Raw genomic sequence first — 27882 nt, forward strand, 5'->3', positions numbered from 1 at the left:
CTTCCTTTCTCTCTAACAGCAATGAAATAAAAATGTCCTTGGGTGAGGATTAAAAAGATTTTTTTTAAAGAGTGTTTATCTTATTACTAGTTTTAAATTGCCAATCTAATGGCATATTTCCAGGAAGAAAGTGACCTGGGTGATCAGAGTCCAAATTTTCTCTGTAAGTTTTCATATTCTGCAAAGCTTGGTTGGTAATTTTTTTTTTCATCTTACAAATACAGGATCATTTTGCATCTCAGGTTTTTCAAGTAGTAATTTAGCTCTTATTTTTTTTAATTCTCTGGTATGAAGCTACCTATTTTGATAATTTTACCTTTGAGTTACATACTGCTTTGAGTAGTCATCATCTGAGTTCTGTAACCTCCAGAGGCATTTTCTTTTCTTTTGAATCTTCCCTTACTCATTCTTTCGGGTAGTTTTGATCAGAAACTGCTGAATTGCTTGCTAGATCCTTCTCTACAGAAGGAAAATCTCTGTGTTTTTATGTTACTGTTGTAGCTAACTCTTTACTTTCTTCCTCCTGAGTTACCAGATATTTCTCTCAGAATCTTCATGGGTTTCTTTTTATTTTTTGGTAATTATATTTTGATTTAATTTCACACAGGAAAATTGCATGAAGTACCTGTATATTTTTAATCAAAATTGCCAGTTGTTTACATTTTGCCTCATTTGGTTTATCGTTCTTCCTCACCTCCAAGCGCTAGTGCACACACACACAAACGCATGCATGTGTGCATATATGTGCACATAGATACACACAAACATTATGCTTTCTAAATCATTAAGAAATAAATTGGATACATGGAAACACTTCTGTGTATTCCTAAGAATATTCTCTTATGTAACCACAGTCCAGTTATCAAAAGCAGGAAAATGTTAACATTTATCCATTACATTATCTAATATGTGGTCCTTTTTCAAGTTTTACCAGTTGTCCTAGTATTGAGTTTTATAACTGTTTCTCCCTCTCCAGGATCCAGTCCAGGATCACACAGTGCATTTAGTTGTCAATATCTCTTTTAATCTCAACCTTTCTTTGACTTTAATATTTAAACAGTAATGTTTGAATTATATGGGCCAGTTATTTTGTAGAATGTCCTTCGGTTTAGGTTTGTCTGATGTCCCTGTGATTTGATTCAGCTTCCTTGGCAGGAATGACACAGAGTGATGTAGTTAAAACACATGAGGTCTGCCCTGGCTGGTGTGGCTCAGAGGGTTGAGCGCCAGCTTGTCAACTGTAAGGTCTCTCTGGCTTGATTCCCAGTCGGGGGCGTGTGAGAGACCACCTATCACTGTTTCTCTCACACATCGATGGTTTTCTCCCTCTCTTTTTCCATCCCTTTCCCTCTCTCTGAAAATAAATAAATAAAATCTTAAACAAAAAACACTTAAAAAAATAACACATGAGGTCAGTTTGCCCCAATATTAGTGATGTTAACTTTTCATCATTGGCTAAGGTGATGGCCACTAGGATTCTCTACTTTAGAGTTAGTTTCCTGGGTTTCGTTGGTGCTTGCTGACTTAAATCAAGACAACCACTGATTAATTAGACCTTGGATTATTTTGTGTTCTTTGTGTAGCTCGAGATGCTGCTGTACAGAAGATTGAGACTATTATCAAGGAACAGTTTGCACTTGAAATGAAGAATAAGGAACATGAAATTGCAGTCATTGACCAGGTATATAATGACGATAAATTTTAAAAAATACTATTGAAAAAAAATCTGTACATGATGACTTGACTTTTTTTTTTTAATGAATTTCAGGAAAAGATCAATTTTAAAAATTACCTGAACTTTTATCCCAAAAGATAATCCCTCTTTGCTCTTGGGCTCAACTCTTTGTGGACATTTCAGTGACTGTGCATGTGTACACATAAATAGAAATATTAACATGTCTGTATATGCTTGCAAAAACATTGGTTTTTCTGTCATTCTTTCAGATCTTTTGTCAATCTTTTGTGATAGGTGGAAAATGGTCATTTTTATTTGTCTTTGATTATTAGCGAGGTTGAGCTTTTTTTGGTCATTTGCATTTCTTATGAATTACTTGTATATCTCTCTTATCATTTCCATTTTTTAAAGTAATGAGTAACATTTGTTTTTAGCGACTGATTGAGGCAAGAAGGATGATGGATAAACTTCGTGCCTGTATTGTAGCGAACTACTATGCTTCTGCAGGACTTCTGAAAGTTTCTGAGGTAAGTTTTCCTCATATGCAGTCATTTCTGGCCATTCATATTTGTTGAATGAAGGAGAAATTAGTGTTGATGTGGAATTCTTGCCTTTGAAACATTTCTTTTAAGAATCTTCTAAAATTTTTTATTGATTGATTTTGAGAGAGAGAGAGAAAGAAACATCAGTTTGTTACTCCACTTATTTATGCGTTCATTGGTTGTTTGGTGTATGTGTCCTGACCAGGGATTGAACCTGCAACTTTGGCATATCAGGACAATGCTCAAACCAGCTGAGCTACCCAGCCAGGGCTTGAAACATTTTTTATATTGACCTTCAGAATTCAAGAAGCCTAGCTAGGTTTCCTGGGAATGTACATGAGCTTACTGTGCTCAACCATAATTCTTTTTTTTTTCTAATCCTCACCTGAGGACATTTTTTTCATTGCTTTTTAGAGAGAGAAGGAAACATAGAAGTGAGAAAAAAACATTGATTGGTTGCCTCTCACATGTGCCTGGACAGGGATCATTCACACCTGGACCAGGGACCAAACCCACCACTGGGGCATGTGCCCTTACCAGGAATCAAACCTACAACCTTTCAGTTACAGGACGATGCCCCAACCAACTGAGCCACGTGAAACAGGGCTACCATAATCCTTTAATCATACCTCTCTATATTGTCAGTAATCTTAAATAACACATTTTTCTTTTTTACTTAATCCCACTTCTTCTAATGGTTAGCAGTGTTGTTAGGCTTTGTACATATAAAAATAACTTGCCTTATTCCTCTTCATTTGATTGTGGTTGGCTTTGGAGTCAGTTATAGATTGATTAATTTTCCTTTGACCTTTTACTACTAGTGAATGGTAATTTTTTTGTTTCAGATTTACCTTGTTCAAAGAGATGATTTTCCCCCCTACTTTTTATGACAAATTTCAAGTACACTGAAAAAGTTAAATAAGCTCCTGTGAATGCATTACGTAGATTCAGCAATTTTAACATTTTGCTATGTTTGCTTTATCTGTTATATTTTTCTCTAAAACAGTTGAAAGTAAGTTCTAGGCATCATGACATTTTATCCCTAATATTTAAATATCTGTTTCCTAAAGGACATTCTTCTATGTAGTTACATTACCTAAGAGAATGATTCACTAATAGTATATGTTAACTAGTCCAGATTTTCCCAGTTATCCCCAAAATATCTTTCAAAGTTGGTTTATTTGTTTTTTTGAACAAGGATCTAATTGTGGTTCCTGGCTACATTTGGCTCCTTGTTTCTCTAGTTTCATTTTACCTAGACTGATTCTCGTACCTTTTTCCCCCAGGATACTGACTTAATTGGAGAGACCAGTCCATTTTTCTTGTAGACTCTCCCACATTTTGAGTTTATGTTTTCCCTTGGGTTACTCCTTTATTCCCTTCATCTTTCTGTAAACTGGAAGTCAAGTCTGAAGATTTGATTATATTGAGGTTCTTTTTGTCGATAATAATTCATAGGTGACACTATATACCTCATGTTTCACATCAGGACCTGTAATAGTCAGGTTGTTCGTGATGATAAGAGTAATCATTTGGTTACTGGGACCACCACTAGATTGCACCAGTTATGAGATGGTGGTAGGCTCAGACAGAAGTAGAACAGATTGTTTGACATTTTGATAATTTCAACATAACCTTGTTCTTTTTAAAATTTCTTTTTTTAAGTTTTTTTTTTCCAGTTAGAATTAGGTAATTCGTCTTTCGGACAGTACTGGCTCTGTGAGAATGTGGGGAGGTATGACGGCATACTGCTTTGCTCCATTCCCTGTACAGATAAGAGGTACCTCTCATGTTCGGGCTTTCATGTCATCCCGTGGAGATTTAGGATGCTTGGGCATTGGTGATACTCCTGATGTTGTCTTAACGATATCTGGAGTATTATTTGAGTTTAATTTTAGATGGCAGATAGTTGTTTCTTCTATTGCAGGAGTTTCCATAAAAAACATTAACATCTGAACTACTTTTCTGCAGCTACCATAATGAATTACTATAGGTTGGTTGACTTTAAACAACAGGAATTTATTGTCATAATTTTGGATTCTAGCAGCCCAAAATCAAGGTGTTGGCTGGGCCGTGCTCTCTCTGAGGGCTCTAGGGAAGAACTCTTCCTGGCCCTCTCCTAGCTTCTGGTGGTTGCTGGCGATTCTTGGTGTTCCTTGGCTTATAGCTGCATCACTCTAATTTCTGTCTGTCTTCACGTGGGTGGTTTCCCTCTGTGTATCTTTTTTACACTCTGTGTTCAAGTTTCCCCCTTGAAAGAACATTAGTCATTGGATAGGGCCTACCCTAATCCAGATCACTTCATCTGAACCTGATCATATCAGCACAGTCCCTGTTTCCAAATAAAGTCACATTCACAGGGTTAGGGTGGACAGGAGTTTTGGGGAGACGCTGTTTCACCCAGAGCAGATTCTGATGTCATCTGATATGTGGCTTGCTTTTGGATTCAGCAAGATGGACATCATGACCTAGTGGCTCCATGACATAGGACTGTAGCTACTCTGAAGAGCTGGTTTTTCATTTAATGTTTTCTTCCTTTTTTCTTTCTTCTTTTACTATTAGCAGTTTTAAATTTTTAAATAGCAATTTTAAATTTGCTATTTATGGTCTAGAAATGCACTGATTTTTATCTTGTTATATTCTGATTAGGATGTATTCAAGGATATATAAGTATATTTTTGTCTATTATGATCTGTCATTTATTTCTAGTTTATTGTAAAAAAGTACATTTATAGCTCTAAAAGGTACCTTATTATTGAAATTCAACAACTTTGTTGCTTTGACTCTGAAACACTAGTCTCGGGCTCCTATTTTTCTAAAACAATTATTTTAATAGCACAGCTTTTAAAAGTTGGGCTTCCTAGGAGGCACCTACAGTATCACATTATATAACAGAACACACTGTATTTTGAATGCCTGTAACAAGATACAGAAAAACACCCTAGGCTTCAGTACTGAATTTAGAGTAAACTTTATATCAGTATTAATCATTTTAAAGCATAAGTCACATTGTGCTTTTCATGTGTTACTGCGTATTTACCTTTATTTTTCATTTACCTTCAGAGGACTTGTATCTTAAGTTTTTGTTTTTTTAGTACCTTTGCATAATTATTTATCACTCCTGTTGGTTCAGACCACATTAAGGCATTTGGACTTCATTTTATGGCAGTGGAGAGATTTTGAAACATTTTAAGTATGATCCTAAAATAGATAAGGATTTTAGAAAGATCAAAATTTTGCCTACTTTTGGGGAATTTGACTGTTGGTTTCTGTTGCTTTCGTTTTTGCAGGGATCAAAAACTTGTGATACAATGGTTTTTAATCATCCTGCTATCAAGAAATTTTTGGAATCACCATCTAGGTCATCATCTCCTGCCAATCAAAGATCAGAAACACCATCAGCCAATCATTCTGAAAGTGATTCTTTATCTCAGCACAATGACTTCTTATCCGACAAAGACAATAACAGCAATATGGATATAGAGGAAAGACTTTCAAACAACGTGGAACAGAAACCAAGTCGAAATACTGGAAGGGTATAGTTGGATGGATGGGAGGGAGCCAAAGGAGAAGGGAACTAGTTTTTACTAGAGTATACATATGTTATTTCATTTAATGTTCCTCGGAACCCTGGGAAATAAGTTAATTATGACCCTTTCAGAGATGGGGAAACTGAGTCTCAATGAGATTAATGTTATATTTGTCCACAAGTATCAGAACCTGTGTCTTGCTGATTTTGACATTCAGGGCTGCTGTGCATGGCACAACTCCTAGTGCCATTCCCACAGGTCTGAAAGCAACCTTGAGGAGCTGGCAGTGCCGTGACCTTGCACAGAGTCTTCCACTCTGTCATGTTTATTCTCAAGAGCAGTGATTCTTCAGCATTTTCCTCGGAGAAACTTTATATTCTAAGGTGCCTTGATAACTGGAGGAAATGTGATGAATCATAAATAGAATTGAAAACCATGTATTGCTCTTTGATCCTACCAGTTTGTGGAGTTGCCATCTCACGCTGCTCTGAAGTTCTTGGTATAATATTCAGCTGTCGAGATGAAACCAGTGGTTTTTCTTAGGCAGGTATTCTGTGATGGAGCAGATTTCAAGGTTGCTTTCCACATATGCAGGCATCAAGGATATGATTTATTTTTGATAAAAATAAAATTTTAAAAAGTTTCTGATATAAATTCATGTGTTCATTGCTGAAAAGTCAAAAGAATAGAAAAAATTTTCATAATGCCACCAATCCAAAATCAAAATCATAATGCTTGGATTTATTGTCTTTTTCAGTGTTATTTCTGGGAAAATACCATATATGTTTTTCTTTTTATAATTAAGAAGAATTTAGGTTGTGTTGGTCATTGGATTTAAGAATTTATCATCTTTTATGTAATACACATGCTTATGTTTATATAACAGATATTTAGTACTTCCTGTGTTTCAGGCACTTTTCTAAGAACTGTACAAAACAATCATGTGAGATAAAAACTATTACACTTATTTTATAGGTGAGGGAATTGAGACAGAGAAGTTAAATAATTACCCAAGTTTTTCACATCTAGTACATGGAAGAACCAGACTTTAAACCCTGGCAGTCTGTCTCCATAGTCAAACTTTAAATTAATCATTGTGTTTATATTCTCACTGAAAATGTTTGGTAGTATAGACATTTGAAAAGAAAGTAAATTCCATTGAGCCCTCTCCCCATTCCCATTTTCCAGGTGCAACCATTGTAATAGTTTCTTGGATATCCTTCCACATCCTTTGGCATATACAAAGCAGATGTGTATGCCTATTAAAAAAACACACACGTACACATGGAAATATAGTATATAAACTTTTTGTCTCAACTAATGTAAAAATGATAGTAAAATTGTTCTTTTATGCTATGAGGTGCCACAAAGCCACAGAATTTTGTAATAAAATTCTGAGTTACTCCATTCATACCTTGTATGATTTTGCAGTTCCTGCCTATTAAAAACTTCCCAGATTGAAAATGAAAATTATGATTTCTTTCAGGACACTTCTAGTGTTTCTGGCTCCCATAAAACAGAGCAGCGGAATGCTGATCTTACAGGAGATGAGACTTCACGACTTTTTGTAAAGAAAACAATAGTAGTGGGCAATGTGTCCAAGTGAGTATCCAGTTGAATTGTCTCATTTTCAGTTATCCATTTATGTTCCTAGAACTCTGGCATACTCTTATCATAGTATTACAGTAGATAGAGGTCTCAGGGATTCTTTTTTCCAAACCCTTAGTTGTTTTAAAAGTAAACTCAAATTCAGAGACTTGGGAGTCTGCCTTAGTTTGTCTGTTAATCTTTGATATAGAATAAAATTGGGCTTTGTAAAAATTTCTAAGACACGTGCTTTAACACAAGCATGTAAGTGTGGATAAGTTTGAAGGAATTTTTGACTTCTTCTGACCTATTTTTATCCTTTGGGGGCCTTAGCTATTTCCTCAAAATGTGTATTTGGTTGCCCAAATTGAAATGTTTTTAATTTGTAGCAGAATATTGTAGAGCAGGTCTTGAAGACAAAATTCTTCCAAGTTAAAGGGCTATCTCTTTAACAGTATGATCTCATGCTGTTTTGTGGGAATGTTAGCATTTTTGCCAAATATCTACAAATAGGTAAAGATACAAATCTTCAAATAGCGTAAGAATGTTATTTCCTCAAAAAGTCTTATTTGCCCTTTTCCAGCTTCGTTAGGTGCACTTCCTCTGTCTTCTCTTGTCATTTTTCTCAGTCATTTCCTATTTTCATACATTTTCCCCAAGTCAGACTGGAATCTCTTTTGTGTAGGAAGTATGTCTTATTTGTTTTCTACCTTAAGTAGTTGATGTTCAGTAAATATTTGATTGAAGAATAAATTGATCCACTTATGGAAATTGTAATTAGATTCAATTATTAAAATAAAGGATTTGGAATTATAATAATTATCTGGGGAAAACCAGATTGGGGGATTCTTTCAAGCCCCAGTTAATGGACCCCTAATAACAAGATGTACTTTAAAAATCTCAGGATACTAAAAACAAAGATTCTTACTGGTCTTTGTCAGAGATATCCAACCCGTGGGCTGCATGTGGCCCAACACAAAATTGGAAATTTACTTAAAACATTACTTAGTTTTATTACTTAGATATGTACATTTTCTTTTTTTTTTTTTTTTTTTTTTTTATAGCTTTTTAATTTTAGATATGTACATTTTCTATATTAGTGGTCACAAACTTGGGACCTGCTCACTGATTTTAAAAAAAGGGCCACTGTCTAATTAGGGTTATGTGGGGACTTTTTTGCTTATCTGTGGTTGTGGATATCACGAAAATTATGCACAGACCTTTTTTTCCCTCATCGGTTTTCGTTAGCATTTGTGTATTTAATGTGTGGCCCAAGACAACTCTTCTTCCAGTTTGGCCCAGAGACGCCAGAGGTTAGACACCCCCTGGTCTATGTAATAGTGTTCGTTTATTTATTTCAAAGATTTTTATTATTTTTAGAGGGGAAGGGAGGAAGAGAGGGAAACACCAATGTGTGGTTGCCTCTCACACACCCTCTAATGGGGACCTGGCCCACAACCCAGGCATGTGCCCTGACTGGTAATCAAACTGGCGACCACTTGGTTCACGGGCTGCCACTCAATCCACTGAGCCACACCAGCCAGGGCTATGTAATGATATTTAAATAGAAGCAGAAAGTATAACAAAGACAGTTCGATTTTTGTTTTATAAATTACTTTAGAGTTAGGGTTAGCATGTGTTCACCTAATGGGACTAAGTAGTTCGTGTGAAGTGTTAGAGGTGAGGTCTTAACTATAGTACAGGACAGATCAGCCCAGAGAAGGCCCAAACTAGAAATCTAGATAGACTCACCAGGCCACAAGAATATTGAGGAGAAACAATCTTTGACATTTTCAAACAATTAGTCTAATTTGGAGACTTTTAAAGGTAAGCTAGAATGAAAATACTGGTTAATCACGGATTTTAAGTAGATAGGAATAAGTGGCATGAAAGTTGTAAAGGTCGTTCTGGGAGAGGGTGAAAATACTGATATACTTCAGACTTCGTTAAGAGTGCTTGCTGGAATATGTAAGATAACTGAAAGAATAGATACAGAGACTTAAACTTTAAAAGCCTAAGGGGGGGTGGAAATTGAATTAAAAAGGGGGGAAAAACTGATTGTAGAAAAAGGCAAGCAAGAGCAGGAGGAGGGATATGAAGAAGAGGAAAAAACAGGACAAATAGTATAAAATAATTTAGTAACAAATCTAAATATATCAACAATCATAAAAATACATATGGATTTAACTAGTTAAAATATAGTAATTGTTATATTGAGATAAGATAAACTAAAATTTAGATCTCTGTATTTATCAATGACATCTAAATACAGAAAGATTGAAAGTAAATAAGTAGGATCTTGCTCCTGGCATATGCTCTCAGTTTGGCTCAAATAAACTCTTAGAAAAAATGTTTTTAAAAAAAGAAAGAAAACAAGCAAATAGATAAGTTATAGCCAGAACATACTAACTAAAGAAAACCAATGTGGCACATTAACATCAGGTAAAAAAGACTTTAAGACCAAAGGCATTCATAGAGGTAAAGACAGTTACTATATATGATAAAAGGTTCCATTCACCAAGAAGATAGGTAAGTTCTAAGCTTCTGTGCACTTGATAACATAATGTTAAAATGTCTTAAAATGATAACATAGCCTTAAAGTAGAACCACAAGCAGAAATTGCCAAATGCAGTATCATACTGAGAGACTTTCTATACATCCCTCAGTAATTGATAGATCAAGCAAACTACCCATACAAATATAAAAAATTGGAATATCAGTTAACAAAATTTGATCTAAAGTACATGTCAAGAACATTATATAAAACAAAAGAGAAACATTTTTTAAGCACAGAAGGAACATTTATGAAAATAGACTATATAGTAAGCCATAAGGCAAGCTTCAACAAAAGACTTGTATCACATGGAATATTTTTCCTGACTACTAGTACAGTAAAGTTAAAAATCAGTGACATTAGGATGACTGGAAAATCTGTTACCTGGAAATTCACAGCACTTCCCAAAAACTCATAAATCAATGAAAAATCACATTAACAGAATCAGAACTAGATAAAATAAAAAGTTGTAGGATAGCACTAAAGAGATAGCTAAAGGGAAATTTATAGTCAACTGGCTACAGTAGAAGAAAAGCTTAAAATTAATTAATTAGATGAAATATTGGAGAGGGGGAAGCAAAGACATTAGAGAGGAAAATAAATATAGCATACATAAACCAGGTGAAATTAAGTAAGGAAAAAAGACATATTATTAGTGAAAAAATATTATAGATACTGCACTATTAAAGAAATAAGAAATTATGTACCTCTTTATGGCAATACATTTAAAAACTTGGAGGAAATGAATTCCTAGAAAAATACAACTTAAAGTGACTCAATAATGGAAAACTTTGAATAGTCTTAGAACTATTAAGTAAGCTTAATTATTGATTTTTAAAGTACTCCTGTGACAAAGTCAAACCAAACCACTTGGCTTAGATTGCTTTATAGGCTGCGTGAACAGATAATTCCAGTTGTATACAAAATCTCCTGGGGGAAAAAGAGAAAACACTTACCAACTTACATTATGAGCATATCCGAACTTTGCTAATAAAGCATGACAGGGAGTTCATAAGAAAAGGAAAATTTTAGGACATTTGTACTTAAGAATATAGATGCAAAAATTCTGAACAAATCCTTAGCAAACTGAATTCAGTTACTGCAGAAATGGTAGTCATGAGCAAGAAATGCAAGTTTGGATTAACATTAGAAATCAATAAATATAATAGACATATTAACAGGTTAAAGAAAATAAACACACGATCACTTAAAAAATGCAGAAACAACATTTGACAAAACATCTATTGATTTTTATAATCTTCATGGCAGACTTGGAATTTTGTTAACTCAGATAAAGAATATCTTCAGTCTGGCTGGTGTAGTTCAGTGGATTGAGCGTGGGCCTGTGAACCAAAGGGTCACAGTTCGATTCCCAGTCAGGGCACATGCCTGGGTTGCAGGCCAGGTCCCCAGCAAGGGGTGCACGAGAGGCAACTACACATTGATGTTTCTCTCCCTCACTTTCTCCCTCCCCTTCCCCGTCTCTCAAAATAAATAAGTAAATAAAATCTTTTTTAAAAAGTATATCTTCAAAATACCTACAGCAAAATACCATACTCAGTGGCAAACTTAGAAGTCTTCCCTTTAGAATTAGGAACAAGCCCTGGCTGGTGTGGCTCAGTGGGTTGAGCAGTGGCCTGCAAACCAAGAGGTCATCAGGTTTAATTCCCTGTCAGGGCACATGCCTGGGTTGCAGGCCAGGTCCCCAGTTGGGGACGTGAGAGAGGCAAACGATCAATGTTAATCTTTCTCCCTCTCTTCCTTCTCCCTAAAATACAAAATATGTTTTAAAAATTAGGAACAAGACAAATGCCCGGTGTCACTACTTCTATTACACATTGCTTTTGGAGATACTAATGCGAAATTTTTTAAATTAAAAAAATATGGATTAGAAAAGAAGATACAAAATGTCATTAACAGATCATGTTGTCGATAGAAAAATCTAAAACAATTTTTGATAAAGCTTTAGAGTTAATGAGAGAGGTCAGCAAGATTGTTGAATATAATAACAATGCACAGAAGTCTATTGTTTCTGTGTGACAGCCACAAGATTGGAAAATATGATCTTTAAAAGATATATTTGCTATAGCAATAAAAATATAATAAACAAAATACACTTTGGCCTTCCATGAAGAATTATAAAGGTTTTGTTAAAAGACATGAAATAACTAAATAAAGCAGTATACCATGTTCATGAGTAGGAAGGCTCAGTACTATCAAATTGTCATGTAGATACTCTGATTAAAGTCCCATAGTGTTCATGAAATTCACAGGCTTGTTTTATATATGGAAGAGCAAAGAGTCAAGACTGGACAAGAATATTGATGAAGAAGAACTAGGCTAGGCACCTTCACCCACTGCATCGCCAACGATAACCATAGGCATAGACAACCCGCATAGAAAGTCATTACCATATTTTTCAATAGAATGTAATAAGGGGCCTCATGAAATAAAAACAACTGCAAAAGCAAAGGCTAAAGATACTGGTTTTACCATCAACAGGACTTAAGGGAATGGCTTGTTTTGGCTTTTAAAAGGCCAAACCAGTTGCAACATTTTTGGTGGCAATGAGTAGGAACCAGAAGAGTCCAAAGTTCTAGCGATGCATGAAATCAACCCAAAGTCTAGCAGCGGTGTCCAGCCGAATGTAGGCAGCAATAATATAGAGCCCAGGATGGCTGTGAATGCGATCCAACACAAAATCGTAACAGGGTTTTACTTAAAACTTTTTTTTTGCTCATCAATTTTTGTTAGTGTTTGTGATTTAATGTGTGGCCCAAGACAACTCTTCTTCCAGTGTGGCCCAGAGACACCAAAAGGTTGGACACCCCTGGTAGAGGTTCCCTAACCCAAGAATAAAATACCAGTTTATTTCTATATCATGTACCCACTTGGTGGGAAAAGCAAGGTTGATTTTTTAAAATTGCATAGTAATCAGAACATGAAACAGTGCCCCATGGACCAAAAAACATATTTAAAAGAAAAGAGTTAACTGCAAAGACTCACTTTGGTTAGTTGATATAGCTGTTAAATCTTGCTGCAATGCAAATTTTTTTAATTAAAATTTTTTCAGCTTTATTGAGGTGTAATTGACAAATGTGAGTTATTTCAAGTGCACATTGTGATCATTGGGTTCCTCTCATCGAGTTAATCTACACACCTATCGTCACCTCACATGTTGATCATTTTTTATTGTCGTGTGAGAACATTTAAGTTCTATTCTCTTAGCAAATTTATAGTACCGTGTTACCATCTATATTCGCTATGTTGTACCTTAGATCCTCTGTTTTAGCTGAAAGTTAGTATGCTCTTACCAGCCTCTGTATTTTCCCCTACCCTCAGCCCTGGCAACCTTTTGAAGATTCCACATATAAGTGATAACTGTGCAGTATTTGTCTTTCTATTTCTGGCTTATATCACTTAGCATAATGTTTCAAGGTCCATCCATGCTATCACAAATACAGACTCTCCTTTTTTCATGTTTCATGGCTGAATAATATTCCATTCTATATATATACATGTACATCTGTGTACATATAAATAAATAAATAAATCACATCTTCATTCATTCACTTGTTGATGGACACTTATTTCCTTGTCTTGGCTGTTGTAAATGATGCTGCAGTGAATGTGGGAGTGCAGATACCTCTTCAGTATCCTGTTTTCATTGTCTTTGCATGTATATATACACACAAAAATGTATATAGTTCTCTGTTCTTAATTTTTGAGGAATCTCCATACTGTTTTCCATAGTAGCTGCACCAATTTACATCCCCACCAGTAGTACACAAGATTTCCCTTTCTCTATGTTCTTACCAATACTTGTTATATCTTGTATTTTTTATTTTATATTTCAGCTACAGATTACATTCAGTATTGTCTTGTATTAGTTTCAGATGACTTCCTGTATTTTTGACAATAGCCATTCTAACAGATGTGAGGTGATAATGCAATGTGGATTTGATTTGAGTTTTCCTGATGTTTAGTGATATTGAACAGTTTCTCATGTACCTGTTAACCATTTGTATGTCTTCAGAAAAAAATGTCTGTTCCTCCACTTTTAAATCAGTTTTTTGTTTGTTTGTTTTGGGGGGGGCTATCGAGTTATATGACTCCTTTACTTATTTTGAATATTAACTCCTTATTAGATATATGATTTGCAAGCTTTTCCCCCCATTTTATAAGTTACTTTTTCATTTTGTTGATGATTTCCTTTCCTGTGAAGAAGCTTTTTACTTTGATGAAGCCCCACTTGTTTGGTTTTGCTTTTGTTGCCTTTGCTTTTGTGTCAAATCCAAAAGTCATTTGTCAGACTAGTGTCAAAGAGCTTACTCCCTATGTTTTCTTTTAGGATTTTGTTTGTTTGTTTGTTGTAGGTCTTAAATTTGAGTCATTAATCTATTTTGAGTTCATTTTTGTCTATGGTGCAGATGGGGTTTCATTCTTTTGTACATGGCTGTCCAGTTTTCCCAGCACCATTGTTTGAGACTATCCTTTCCCTGTTGAATATATTAGCTCCTTTGTTGTGTATATAAATCATATATGCATGGGTTTATTTCTGGGCTCTATTCTGTTCCATTGATCATGTGTCTGTTTTTATGCCAGTACCATACTGTTTTACTTACTGTACCTTTGTAGTATAATTTGAAATCATCAGTCAGTGGGATTCCTCCAGCTTTGTCCTTTTTTCCATACAGATTTCTGGATTGTTTTTTTCTATTTCTGTGAAAAAGACCCTTGGAATTTTGATAGGCATTGCATTGAATCTGTAGACCTCTTTGGGTAGTGTGGATATTTTAATGATGTTTTTCTAATCCATGAACATGTAATGTCTTTCCATTTATTTGTGTCTTCTGTAGTTTTCAGTGTACAGGTCTCTCTTCTTTTTGGTGAAAATTTATTGCTAAGTATTTTATTGTTTTTGATGCTATTATAAATTTAATTATCTCAATTTTTCATTTTGATATTTTATTAATGTATAGAACCACAACTGATTTTTTATGTTAATTTTATGTCCTGTAACTTTACTGAATTTGTTTGTTCTAACAGTTTTGGGGGAGAATCTTTAGGATTTTCTATATACTATATCATGTTATATGCAGATGGAGACACTTTTACTTCTTCCTTTCTGATTTATTTCCTTTTCTTGCCTGATTACTCTTGTAGGACTTCCAATACTGTGTTGAATAAAAGTAGAGAAAATGAGTATCCTTGTGTTCTTGATGTTAGAGAAAAGCTTTTAGTATTTTCACCTTTGAATATGATATTAGCTGTGGGCTTGTTATATATGACCTTTATTATGTTGAGGTATGCTCTCTCTACACCCAGTTTACTGAGTTTTTATCACGAATGGATGTTGATTTTGTCAAATGTCTTTTTGGCATCTGTTAAGATGATTATATGATTTTTATCCTTCATTTCATGAATGTGGTATATCATCACATTGATTCATTTATGGCTGTCAAGCTTCCTTGCATCCCTGGAGTAAATTCCACTTCATCATAGTGTTTGATCCTTTTAATGTACTCTTGAGTTTTGTTTGCTAATATTTTGTGGAGTGTTTTTACCTATATTGGCCTGTAATTTTCTTTTCTTGTAGTGTCCTTGTTTGGCTTTGGTGGCTTTGTAAAATGAGTTTCTAAGTGTACCCTCCTCATCTGTTTTTGGAGGAATTTGAGAAGTATTGCTGTCAATTCTTCCTTAAGTATTTGGTAGAATTTACCCTTTAAGCCATCTGGTCCTAGAATTTTCTTTGTTGGGAGGTTTTTTGATTACTGATTAAATCTCCTAACTAGTATTTGTTCCAATTTTCTATATTTTTATGACTCAGTCTCGCTAGGGTATATGTTTCTAGGAATTTATTAATTTCTTCTAGGATGTCCAATATTCTGGCATATAATTGTTAATAGTCTTACAATTCCTGGTGTCTGTGTGGTATCAGTTGCAGCACCTCTTTCATTTATAATTGTATTCGAGTCCTCTTTTTTCTTGCTAAATGTTGCTAAAGGTCTTTCAATTTTGTTTATCTTTTTAAAAAACCAGCTCCTAGTTTCTTTTATCTTTTTTATTGTCACTTTAGTCTCCTTTAGTCTTTGTTATTCCCTTTCTTCTACTAACTTTGGGCTTAGTTTATTTTACTTTTTCTAGTTCCTTAGGATGTAAAGTTAGGTTTTAATTTGAGATCTTTCTTTTTTCTTCATGTAGGCTTTTATTGGTATAAACTTCCTTCTTAGAACTGCTTTTCCTGCATCTCTTAAGTTTTAATGTGTTGTATTGCCATTTCAGTTGTCTCAACATTTTTTTATTTCTCTTTTGATTTCTTTCTTCTCCTTTAGGTATATACCTCCTGATAAAAGAGAAGAAAATGACCAGTCAACCCACAAATGGATGGTGTACGTCCGAGGGTCTCGTAGAGAACCCAGCATTAATCATTTTGTCAAGAAAGTTTGGTTCTTCCTCCATCCCAGCTATAAACCCAATGACCTTGTGGAAGTTAGGTAAGCATTCTTGCATTATTTAACCTAAGAAGTACAGCTTTATTGGACTGGAAGAAACGTGATTTAACTTGTAAGCACTCCCTTGAAATTCTTGTATTATTAATAGCTTACTCAGTTTTGGCTTTTAGTCACAATGTAGTTTTAGCTGTAGTTCCCTCTTAGAGATTATTGCTATTTCACTGAACAGCTGCTGTCCCCTCCTGTCAGGTTATTACCATACAAACTGTATTAGCTGGCTCTGCTCTCCTCTGGAAATAACTTGTTGTTTATATAGATAAAAGTAAAAAGGTTACTGTTTTTTATGACTAACAGAATATAACAATTAAATATAGGATTTTAGCATTACAGAAACATTTAATGTTGAAAGTTGCTCGTGATCTTATCCTCTCAGAAGTATATTTTGTATGTATTATAGTTGTTGCTGTTGTTATTAGTCACAAAGATGGAATGATTTTTATGCATATTTATATATACAATTCTGAAATTTGTTTTATTAAGGAGTAGTCTTTATATCTTTATTTGATGTTACATTGTCACATATACTTTCATTGTGTGAATGTATTGTGGAAATGGTTGTGGTGTATTATCGGGAAAATCTCCTATATCCTCACCTCTGTTCAGAACATGCCTTCTACTCCTGACTCTTAAACAAAACACGCCTATCTCCTGAGAATACCACTTCTCCTGAGAACAACGTTCGCGTGGCGGCTGCTCTTTTCCCCTCACCCCCCATGTACCATTGGATGTAGGGTAGGGTTTGTGTCTTTCTTGCTCCTGTTTGTGGCTTCCATGTCACCTTTTCTTTCCTCCCATGAAAAAAGCCCTCAGCTTGTTAAAAGCATTGTATAACTTGCTTCTCTTCCTTGTTGCAGGCATTTACTAATTTTTTAGTCACTCCCCTCTTGCAAAAGGTTTTCGTACTGAGCATATGGATTTTCTCTCTACCAATACACTTGCCATCATTTTTAAGGACTGACCTGCGTGTAGACAATTCATCCAAAACCCTGACCTCTAAGTTCATCAGTTTCCTCACTTTAATAATAAAGATATGTTTGTGATTATACCATAGATTCTAAGCTGAATAAGGAGAGAAGGAAACTGTTCAAGAGCAGTGATGGGTAGTGAAAATTGGTGTGGGCAAGAAATGAGAGTCCCAGTGGGGGTGAAGGATAGTTGGATTGGGAAAGCAGCTGGAAAGATAGGAGTTGGTGGTCAGAAAGTGGAATACTTGAGATTTTTTTGTAGGTGCTACACTTTGTCTACATCATATACACGATAATTGTCCCAACATCAGTTTTACCAGTTGATCTGTCCTTTTCCTACATTTAATACACTAAATTCTCATATAAACATAGATTCAATGCTAGACTCTGTTAATAATTTTTATTCCCATACCAGTATGCTATTTTAACTCTTGGTTTATAGTGTATTTTGATATTTGGTAAGAGTACATTCCCCTATTCTAAAATTTTTTTCTTGGCCATTCTTGAGTATATATGTTGTTCCACTTTGCTTAAAATACAGTTGTCAGGTTATAGTTTGAAATTGCATTGAGTTAATGACTAATTTTCACATTTTTTATGATATTGTATCTATCGCTGTCTACCCAGGAAAATCAATCAGTGTAGTTGTATTCCAATACAAATAAGACTTGCTTCATTTTGCTGTTTATAAAACATTATTTTCTTGACATATTTCACTGGGTAGAACCTCCAAAAAGTGTTGATACACTGTTTTATTCTAATCGTAGAGCTTAACTGCTAAAGGAACAATTTTATTCTTAGGCTCTCAAACATTAGTGTTGAAAAGACTTTGTGATTTAAGTCTATTATCATGATTCATGAAACCTTTGGGAAATGCCTTACATGGCTCATCAGGCCTCTTTTTGAATTGTGCTGGTGACTTAGACTTGTTTTCTCTGTCAGGAATGCTGTCTTCCTATTGTCTGTCTTTGTACACGTGCGTACACAGTGTGGCCATCTTTCTAAAGGTCTGCCCTTCATCCTTCAGGACATAACTCAGAGTTTCCTTCCTCAGTTAATACTTTCTGTCCTACTTTCTTCCAGAGGTTAAATTATAGTAAATGATCATTTACTTGAATGCTTGGGATATTAACAATGTTTTATAGTTTAAGATAGCTGCTAGAGTGATAATACTTTCTGAGTTTAGATAACCTAACTCCAAATTAGCCCAGGATTCTAATACAGATATTTTAGTGAGTTTGGTAAGAAACAGATGAGTTTAAAAAGTACTGTGTCTAGCCCTGGCTTGTGTGGTTTAGCATTGTCCCATATACCAAAAGGTTGGGGGTTCAATTCCCAGTCAGGGCACATGTTCAATCCCCGATTAGGGTGTGTATGGGAGGTAACCAGTTGATGGTTCTCTCTCACATTGATGTTTCTCTCTCCCTTCCTGTCTCTCTAAAATCAATAGAGGTTTTTTTTAAAGTGCTATGTCTATAAAAATATAAATAATAAAAAATATGTGTTTTATTGTCATATCATAAGAAATTTCCTTACGTCTTATGTGGTAAAAAAATAAGCACACTGTTTGGTAAAAGATTTTATTTAATATCCATCATGTGAATTGTTTAAAATGTATTAACCATATTTTTGTTGATGATAAATATCTGATTTACCAAAAAATGGCATTAAAAACTCATTACATTAACAAGGCAAATCAGTGCCTATTTCTTCATTTCTCACCCCAAGAATTAGAAATTTGTAAAACACTGATTTTAAGTTGTAAAAAAGTATCATATGGCCCTGGCCAGTGTGGCTTGGTTGGAGCATTGTCCCATAACCAAAAGGTTGTGAGTTCGATCACCAGTCTGGGCACATACAGGAGGCAACCATTGACGTTTCTTTCTCATATGGATGTTTTTCTCTCCCCCCCATCTCTAAAAAAAACCCCAAATATTATGCTAATATGGGTAATTATGGGAAATTGAGTTCACTAAGAAATCTTTACTAATCTGAAGGTAAAGGTATACTAAATCATACTTAATAAGATGTATTATGACAGTCTGAGAAAATGCAAGGAAAAGCTCATACTCTAGCTCTTCTTTAAATTTCATCTTACCCATCTGGAGTATTTTCTGTTTATAGTAAATGAAGTTCATTTTGTGACAGTTACGCAGTTTCATATCATTAAAATACCCTCTTCTATGCCATTTGTCTGTCTTCCCTGGTAGCAGTTCTTTCTCTTCCTGTGCATTCACTAGAGTTTAGCCTTTGTATGTAAGTTGGGGAACACAGCTAATTTACTATATCCATGATAAGAGAAATTCAGCATACAACCAGTATAATTGCTGATTGTTGCAAAATAAATTTAGCCTGTCCATTTAGCTTTACTGGAATTTAAATGACCAAATTTATGGATAGCATTTTCTTTACTCTTTTGAAGTCCACCATGCCTCTAGGCCCCACTGTATCTCTTGCTTTGGATCCCTTTTCAACCTGTCATGAGTTGAACTTTTCATTTGACCCAAGCCTGTCTTTTTTTGTCTTGTTTTTGTTTGTGATTTGGCAACCAAGAAAGGATCTGAACCCTGACGACATGGCTTAGTTAGTGGGGCATCATCCAGCAAAACAGAGGGTCACTGGTTTGGTTCCTGGCAGAGCACGTGCCTAGCTTGCAGGTTCAGTCCCCAGTCAGGCAGCCAATCAATGTTTCTCTCTTGCATTGATGTTTCTCTCCCTTTCTCCCTCCCTTCCCCTCTCTTTAAAATAAATAAATATTTTAAAAGAAGAAGGGAGACGAAACCAAGCCTATCTTTTCATTTCTGTCTGAATCTTTACTAATATCGTGGCTACTTCTCTTACTAACTCAACTGGTGTTCAGCTGGTTTCTTCCATCCGGGGCACTCTAGTTTTCTTTGCTTTCTTTTTCCTCTGGTTCGTAGCATAGCTGTTGCTTTCTCTGCTTTCCAGGGCACTTTCATACTCAGGGAGTTTACTGCCTTGAGCTCTCCTGGTAACCTCTGGCTCTGTGCTTCATAATTCAGGTCTGTAGTTAGACTCCTCTCAGGTTGTGTTCTTGGACTCTGCCCTTACTGCATTCAGGTCCCTCCGTAGCTTTCCAAAAGCACATCCCACTGAAAGTTCCTTTCTCCCTGCAATTTTAGCATCCTCGTTTCAGTAACTCCAAGCTCGTGATTCATAACGATCATTTTCATTTTAAAGCATTTTCTCTTTTCCCCAGTGACTTAAACAGTATTATTTTTGAATACATGGAGGTCTCTCAATTAAAGTTTTTAAAAGATTTTTATTATTAATTTTAGGGAGAGGGGAAGGGAGGAAGAGGGGGAGAGAAACATTGATGTGCGAGAGATACATCAGTTGGTTGCTTCTCGCATGCCCCCAACTAGAGACCTAGCCTACAACTCATGCAAGTGCCCTGACTACGAATCGAACTGGGGACCCCTTGGATTGCAGGCTGGCACTCATTCCACTGAGCCACACCAGCCAGGACTCAACTACATTTTTAAATTTTATATTATGGAAATGTCAAACATATACAAAATTTCAAACATATACAAAAGCAGAGTAGATGGAACCCTCATGTACTGAACACCAATTATTAAAAGCTTGCCAGTCTTTTTTCATCAATTTTCCTTTTTCTTTTCTTTACAGATTACGTTTTGACTGAAAATTCTTTAGTCTAATTAGCATTCATACACGTTTCTCTCTATCCTCAAAAATCATAGTCACTATTTGGGGGAGATCATATTGTGAACATAGGATCTTTTAAGTGCTCTCAGCAGATACATTCAAGTAAATTCTCACGTTCAAAATGAGTATTTATGATTTATTTTGTTTTTTGCCAGAGTGGAGGAATAAATATGAGTGTCTGGGATAGGGAACATATACTTCACAGCCTATGTCTGCCAAGCAGCAATCAAGGATTCTGATTCTAATATTGTGACATTCATCAAATCACTTTAGTTCTTTGTGAAACTAATGACATTGGATTAAATTGTCTAAGTGCCTTAGCTCTGAGTATCCAGTAATTGAAAATTTAATGTAGGTTTGAGTTGATTTTTTTCTTTTTCTTTTATAATTTAACATTTTAGCATAATGCAACATATTGATTTAGCTTCAAATAAGGAAATGTAAATGACTGTCAGAAGGATGTGAATTTCTAACTTACCCATTATGAGAAAACTTTTCCTCTAGAATGATTGCACATGGATAATGTGTCAATATCTGCTTTTCCCTAGAGAGCCTCCTTTTCACCTGACCAGAAGAGGCTGGGGTGAATTTCCTGTCAGAGTTCAAGTTCACTTTAAGGACAGCCAGAACAAGCGGATAGATATCATACATAATCTGAAGGTATTGTAATAAAACATTGCTCCCTGGAAATGAAGTATCTCTTTCACCTGATACTTAACATAGTAGGTTAGGCCTTCTGAGAGAAGCAGCCAGGCCAAGGATAGTGGAAACAGGATAAATCTTTTTGAGTGTGCTGTGCTTATTGCTGTAACACTTGTCTTCAGAAGGTTGAGGGAGGGTCTGTATTTACAATTGAATGTCATTCTTTAAAAAGGCAAACTGGACACTTGAATTTCTGACCAGAGCTCACTGTAACTGTGTTACCTGGGGGTAATCTTCTTTATATTTTAATCTACTTACTTTTCTATAAAATGAGGCAAATATTGAAAGTTCTCAAAATAACATTTTGTTCAGTGTCATAATGCTGAGATATCATAGGAGCCCAACTCTTCTTGTTTATAGTAGTTAGCCTCTAGTCTGTTTGGTTTCGTTACACTATGTTTCCCTTAAAGTTGCGGAACCTATCAACGACTTTACTGAGGGGTTACTATAGTAATCCTTGTCTGTTTATCTCAAAAGTATAACAAATTTGTGTATCTCCTAAAGGTAGAGATTGAAGTGAACGTGTTTTAGGAAATGTAAAACACTATACACGGTTGCAGTACTTTTGATTTGTATTGTCAGAAATCCTTGACTGATACATCCATGTGATGTTATGCAGCTGTTATAAATTTTATTTCACAAAGTATTTCCTATGCCTGGGGGGAAATTACCATTATATAGTAAGCAAAAAACACAAATTATAAAACTATGTATGGTATGAGGTCAACCATGACTTTAAAAAAGCACAATAGAAATATGGCAGACGTTGGAGTACATAATTGAATGACATTGTAGGCTATTTCCCCTGCCCTTTTTTCCTGTATTTTTTAAAGTATTTTTCTGATTTTAGTAAACATATTTAACTTTTGCAGTTAGAAGACAATTTTTTTAATGTTCCTCTAGGCCCTCTCTGTAGTCGTCTTCTATCCATTTCCTAAAGTTAAACTTCCTCCAAAGCACCCTTACTTGTAGCCTAGCACATCGTTCCTGTTCATGACTCCCAGAACTGAACTGAACGAATCTGAGGACATCCGCAGGATTTCGCCTTTGTTCCCTTTGTTCCACAGATGCCTCTTTTCACCGGAGGGCATAGTGAGATCTGCCCTCCATTGCTTTCTGCGCAGTTATTGTAATACCACACTGCTCAGCTTCACGTGCAAATTGTTGTCTAGAGATTACAGGAAGACTGGGTTGCTTTACGACCTCATAGAAGAACTCAGACCAAATAAAGAACAGTCACTTTGTCCAAAGGGGCAAAATATGGTCCCACTTAGACGAAGGCCTAAATTAGTTTTTACGTACCATCTTACATTGCACTGCGCCCAGCCCTTCTCCCTAAAATAAAGGAAGATGTTCGCATAGCTTTCATACATATTTGTACTGTCCATATCACTCAGTTCCTGATGGAAGACTGAGACACAGTATTTTAAAATGACATATTTAAAGCATTTCTTGTCAAGTGTTTGGAAAACTTAGATTTACTATTTATCACGTATAGATTGGCCTTGAGCCCTTCGCACCTGCATTGTGATCATGTGGTGTCTGTTTGGACTGGAGTACCATTTTTCCTGTTTTTTCTGTGTTAACCCTCAGAGTTAGTTTTTATTCTTCCCTCTTTATTCTAAATATTCAGTTGCAGACTATTCTTTCTTCATAATCTTTCTTATATTCTGCCCTTTAAATGGTCTTTGTCCCTCAGTTCATTCTTCACACCACCATCAGATTAGGTTTTCTAAACTAGAACTGTTACGGCATTCCTCTCTGAGAAACCTTGATTAAGTTCCTGTTGTTCAAGTTCAGACTCCCCTGCCCACTGTTCAGGACTCTTCACATTTTGACTGAACACACTTCCCCTAAATTACCCCACATGAGTACCCTGCATGAGCATCCTGCTCCAGCCAGGTCAGTCTGTTCCTGTGCTAGGAACGCCCTGGGCCTTCTCCTGTGATTTCTTTCATGCTCTTCTCCTGGAATGCTTGTCTGAATTCTTTCCATTCTTCAAGTTCCAATAACTTTTCTTGGCTAGTTAAGCCCATAGTGATCTCTCTGTATTCTGAATTCTGTAGTACATGCCAATCTATATTTGATACTGTAATGCTTACATTAAATATTAAACTAGTCTAAGAGCTATGTAGAATTTAAAGTGCCCAGAATGCATGAAATTGCCATATCCTGCAGCCCTGACAAGTAGTCATATAACGTGTTCCCACCAGTCACCATGAAGCACAGTGATTCCCAGCTAACCCACTTACTGCTGCCACACTTTCTGTATTTAGTAAATACATGTTTGGGAGGGTCTTTCATAAAACTGCCTTTAAAAAGTCGTGATCTCATTTGTCCTACTTTGATTCCTGGAGTAGCACAGAGCAGGACTTTCTTTGTTTTACAGGAACCCTAAAAATGTTCAGCGACAGCACTCAGGACTCTCCTAAGTCATTTCTTCTCCAGGCAAAACCTGTTCTTGTAACATTTCTTGTATGCAATGCTTTCAACTAGAAATAGTTCCTCTTGCCATTTGATAACAGTTCTGTTTTATCAATGTCTCCCTTAAAATGTGGTCCCAAGAATGAAACAGTGCAGGTTACAGAGAGATTATTTTTATAAACTAGAAAATATGAAAATGATGTAGCCTAAAGTATTTTTACATAGTTTTTGTAAACATGATCTAAGGCTGCATAGTACTGCACAGATTGGTGGTTCGTGGTTTACTTCTTAAGCATTCCTCTATAGCTGGAGGTTTATGCTGCTTTTGTTCTCTGTGGTCATAGATAAGGCTGCAGTAAACATCTGCCTCCATTTTTAGATTGTCCCTAGATTGGGTTGTTAGAAATGTATAGTTTATATTATAAGTATAATAACTACCTATGTGTCTGGATTATTTGTATTAATTTTACTCAGTTTTCCCCCAGAATATCAGGGAGGTTTTTGTCGAAGTGATGAATTGATAGTTTATATTATGAAAAAGTAGATTCTATGTTGTGAAGACTTGGGGTGAAAAAGGTTTAGATAAGATTGCATCTTAAGATTTATAAGTAAGCCAGTGAACCTGAACTCTTTCTTTTTGTCTTTTTTAATAGCTGGATAGAACGTATACTGGCTTACAGACTCTTGGAGCAGAGACGGTAGGTTTTTTTCCTACAGTATTTTTTGGAAACAAGTAGACTGAAAATTGATTTTCATTTTTAGTTAGAAAAAAATGAGTGCTAAAATTAAAAAAAATAGTTTATATCACCCTTTTTGTCTATTTTTTTAGATGTGGTAAAATACTCATAAAATTGACAATTTTCAAGCATTCTCCTCTGCCCCCAGCCCCTAGCAGCCACCCTTCTACTTTCTGTCTATGAATTTGACTGTTCTAGATACAATATAAGTGAATCATACAGTGTTTGTTGTTGTTGTTTTGTAAGTGGCATGTTTCACTTACCATAATGTTCTCAAGGTTCATCCATGTTGTAGCGTGTGTCAGAATTTCTTTCCAGAAAAGCCTGAGTAATGTTCCATTGTATTACATACCATATTTTGTTTATCCATTTATTTGTCAGAGAGCACTAGAGTTGCTTACATCCTTTGGCTTTATGAATAATGCTGTTAAGAATGTGAGTCTATTTGATCAAGTCCTTGCTTTTAATTCTTTTGGATGGATAAATAGAAGTGAGATTGCTGGCTAATACTGTATTCGGTTTTTAAATTTTTTAAGTTGCTTTTAGAGAGAGAGGGAGGGGGAGAGAATGAGAAACATCAATTTGTTGTTTCATTTGTTTGTGCGTTCATTAGTTGTTTCTTGTACGTGTCCTGAGTGGGAATTGAACCGCAATCTTGGCGTATCAGGACGATGCTCTAACCAACTGAGCTACCCAGCCAGGGCTGTTTTAATTTTTTTGAGGAACTGCCACACTGTTCTCCATAGCAGCAGCCCCATTTTATATACAGTGTGTAAGGGTTCCAGTTCTCCAGCACTTGTCATTTTATGTCTTTTTGGTAGTAGTTATCTTAGTGAGTATGCAGTGGTATTTCCTTGTGAGTTTGGTTTGTATTTCCCTAATGTTGATTGATGTTGAGCATCTTTTCATGGGTTTATTGGTCTTTTGTATATCTTTGGAGAGCTGTCTTCAAGGCCTTTACCCATTTTTGAATCAGGTTATTTGGTTTTTCATTGTTGAGTTTTAGGAGTTCTTTCTATATTCTTGATATTAGTTTCATATCAAATATATGATTTACAAATATTTTCTCCTATTATGTGGGGTTACCTTTTTTCTCTATTGATTGTATCCTTTGATGCACAAAAGTTTTTAGGGGTTTTTTTAAGATTTTTAAATTTTATTTATTTTAAAAGAGAGGGGAAGGGAGGGAAAGAAACATCAATGTGTGGTTCCTCTCATGAACCCCCAACTTGGGACCTGGCCTGCAACCCAGGAGTGTGCCCTGACTGGGAATTGAGCCGGCAACCCTTTGGTTCGCAGCCCACTCTCAATCCACTGAGCCACACCAATGAGGGCAAAAGTTTTTAGTTTTGACATAGTTCACTTTATCTATTTTTTTCTTCTGTTGCCTGTTTTTTGTGTCATTTCCAAGAAATCATTCCAAAGCCAGTGTATGAAGCTTTGCCCCTATATTTCTTCTAAGAGATCTATTGTTTTAGGTCTTATCTTTTGGTCTTTGATCCATTTTGAATTAATTTTCATATATGATATAAGGTAAAGCTCCACCTTCATGCTAATGCATGTGGATCTCCAGTTTTCTCAGCACTGTTCTGTTGATACTGTCCTCACATTGAGTGGTCTTGGCATCCTTGTCAAAAATCATTCGACCGTGTATGTGAGGATGTGTTCTATTCCAGTATGCCTTTCTTTATGCCAGTACCACACTTTCAAGTGCTGTGGCTTTGTAATTGTAAATTTTGAAATCAGAAAGTGTGAGACCTCCAACTTTGTTTTTTCCTTTTCTTACCACCTCCCCCACTTTTTTGGTATTCATGATATATCAGCAGTAGCCATTATAATTATAATTAGCTAGTTAAATATTACTCTGTTTAGGGAAATGTGCTGTGTTATATCAGAAGATATTTGTTGAGCACATACTGTATGCCAGGAACTGGTCCAGTTAGTGGGCATACAGATTTCTGCGCAGATAGCTGCTATACTCAAGAAGTTACATTCTTGGTTCTGTTGAGCACGGGAGAAGGTATACAGTAAGCATAAAAGTGAATGAGGTTTCATTTACAAATAAGTGCAATAGAGAATAGCTGGGGGACAAGAGTCTTGCTTTAGTTAGGTTGGTTAGGGAAGGTCTGAAAAGATAACATGTGATTGAGACCTAATGGTGAGAAGGAAGCAGACATGCAGAGATTTGGGGGAAGAGTGTTCTAAGGCATTGAAACAACAGATGGAAAGACCCCAATTTTATGATTGGTTTTACTAAATTACCTATAAAGCCAGAATAGATTCTATTCTGGGATAATTCTCTAGTTCTTGAGATTGAAATTGCCTTTCAAGTATTTTTAGAAATCATTTGTCATATCTCTTAAGAGTACCACATTCTTAGAAGGTTTGGGGCTTTCTGGGACACTGATGATGAATTCCTGAGCCCAGTTATTGCCCGGTTTTGTAGGTAGTGGATGTTGAGCTCCACCGGCACTCTCTTGGAGAAGACTCCATTTACCCTCAGTCCTCTGAGTCAGACGTCTCAGATGCCCCACCATCTTTGCCTTTGACCATTCCAGCCCCAGTGAAGGCGTCCTCACCCATAAAGCAGTCTCATGAGCCCGTACCCGATACCTCTGTGGAGAAAGGTAATATATTTTTCCTTGTATGGAAATGTATGTTTTCCTTATATGGAGGAGTCATTCTGGGGCATTCCTTTCTCTCATTTGCATAATAAAATATTGAACTGATGCCTTCAGAGACTTAGAGTGTGTGGAAACTTTCCGTCAGTGGGCATGCTGCCTCTACTACACACCTCTACTATGAAAATGCCCAAATGCTTACTCACCTCAGAAAATATTTTTCATTAAGCTCTACTAATATTTTATAGAATACAAAACTCACTAAAATGCATTAAGTTTTCTTAAAAGAAATTACCTTCGTTTTCTGTGGCCATATTGCTATTTTTGTAGATTTAACAAA

The 27882-nt window shown here is 35.7% G+C and overlaps 1 protein-coding gene across 7 annotated transcripts in view; it reads left to right on the forward strand.

Annotated features, from left to right (window-relative positions):
* The window catches only part of YEATS2 (YEATS domain containing 2), an 85310-nt gene that overhangs the window by 10449 nt on the left and 46979 nt on the right, over positions 1-27882 (forward strand). For all 7 annotated transcript variants that reach the window (XM_045198560.2, XM_053918134.1, XM_053918135.1 and 4 more), the window contains exons 3-10: positions 1584-1681; positions 2110-2202; positions 5508-5753; positions 7234-7349; positions 16224-16385; positions 21607-21718; positions 24838-24882; positions 27368-27548. In XM_045198560.2, coding sequence (XP_045054495.2) covers positions 1584-1681; positions 2110-2202; positions 5508-5753; positions 7234-7349; positions 16224-16385; positions 21607-21718; positions 24838-24882; positions 27368-27548 — 1053 coding nt within the window. The remainder of the gene's footprint in view (positions 1-1583; positions 1682-2109; positions 2203-5507; positions 5754-7233; positions 7350-16223; positions 16386-21606; positions 21719-24837; positions 24883-27367; positions 27549-27882) is intronic.

The sequence above is a fragment of the Desmodus rotundus genome, chromosome 2 (genome assembly GCF_022682495.2).
Source record: "Desmodus rotundus isolate HL8 chromosome 2, HLdesRot8A.1, whole genome shotgun sequence".
Classification (NCBI taxonomy): Eukaryota; Metazoa; Chordata; class Mammalia; order Chiroptera; family Phyllostomidae; genus Desmodus; species Desmodus rotundus.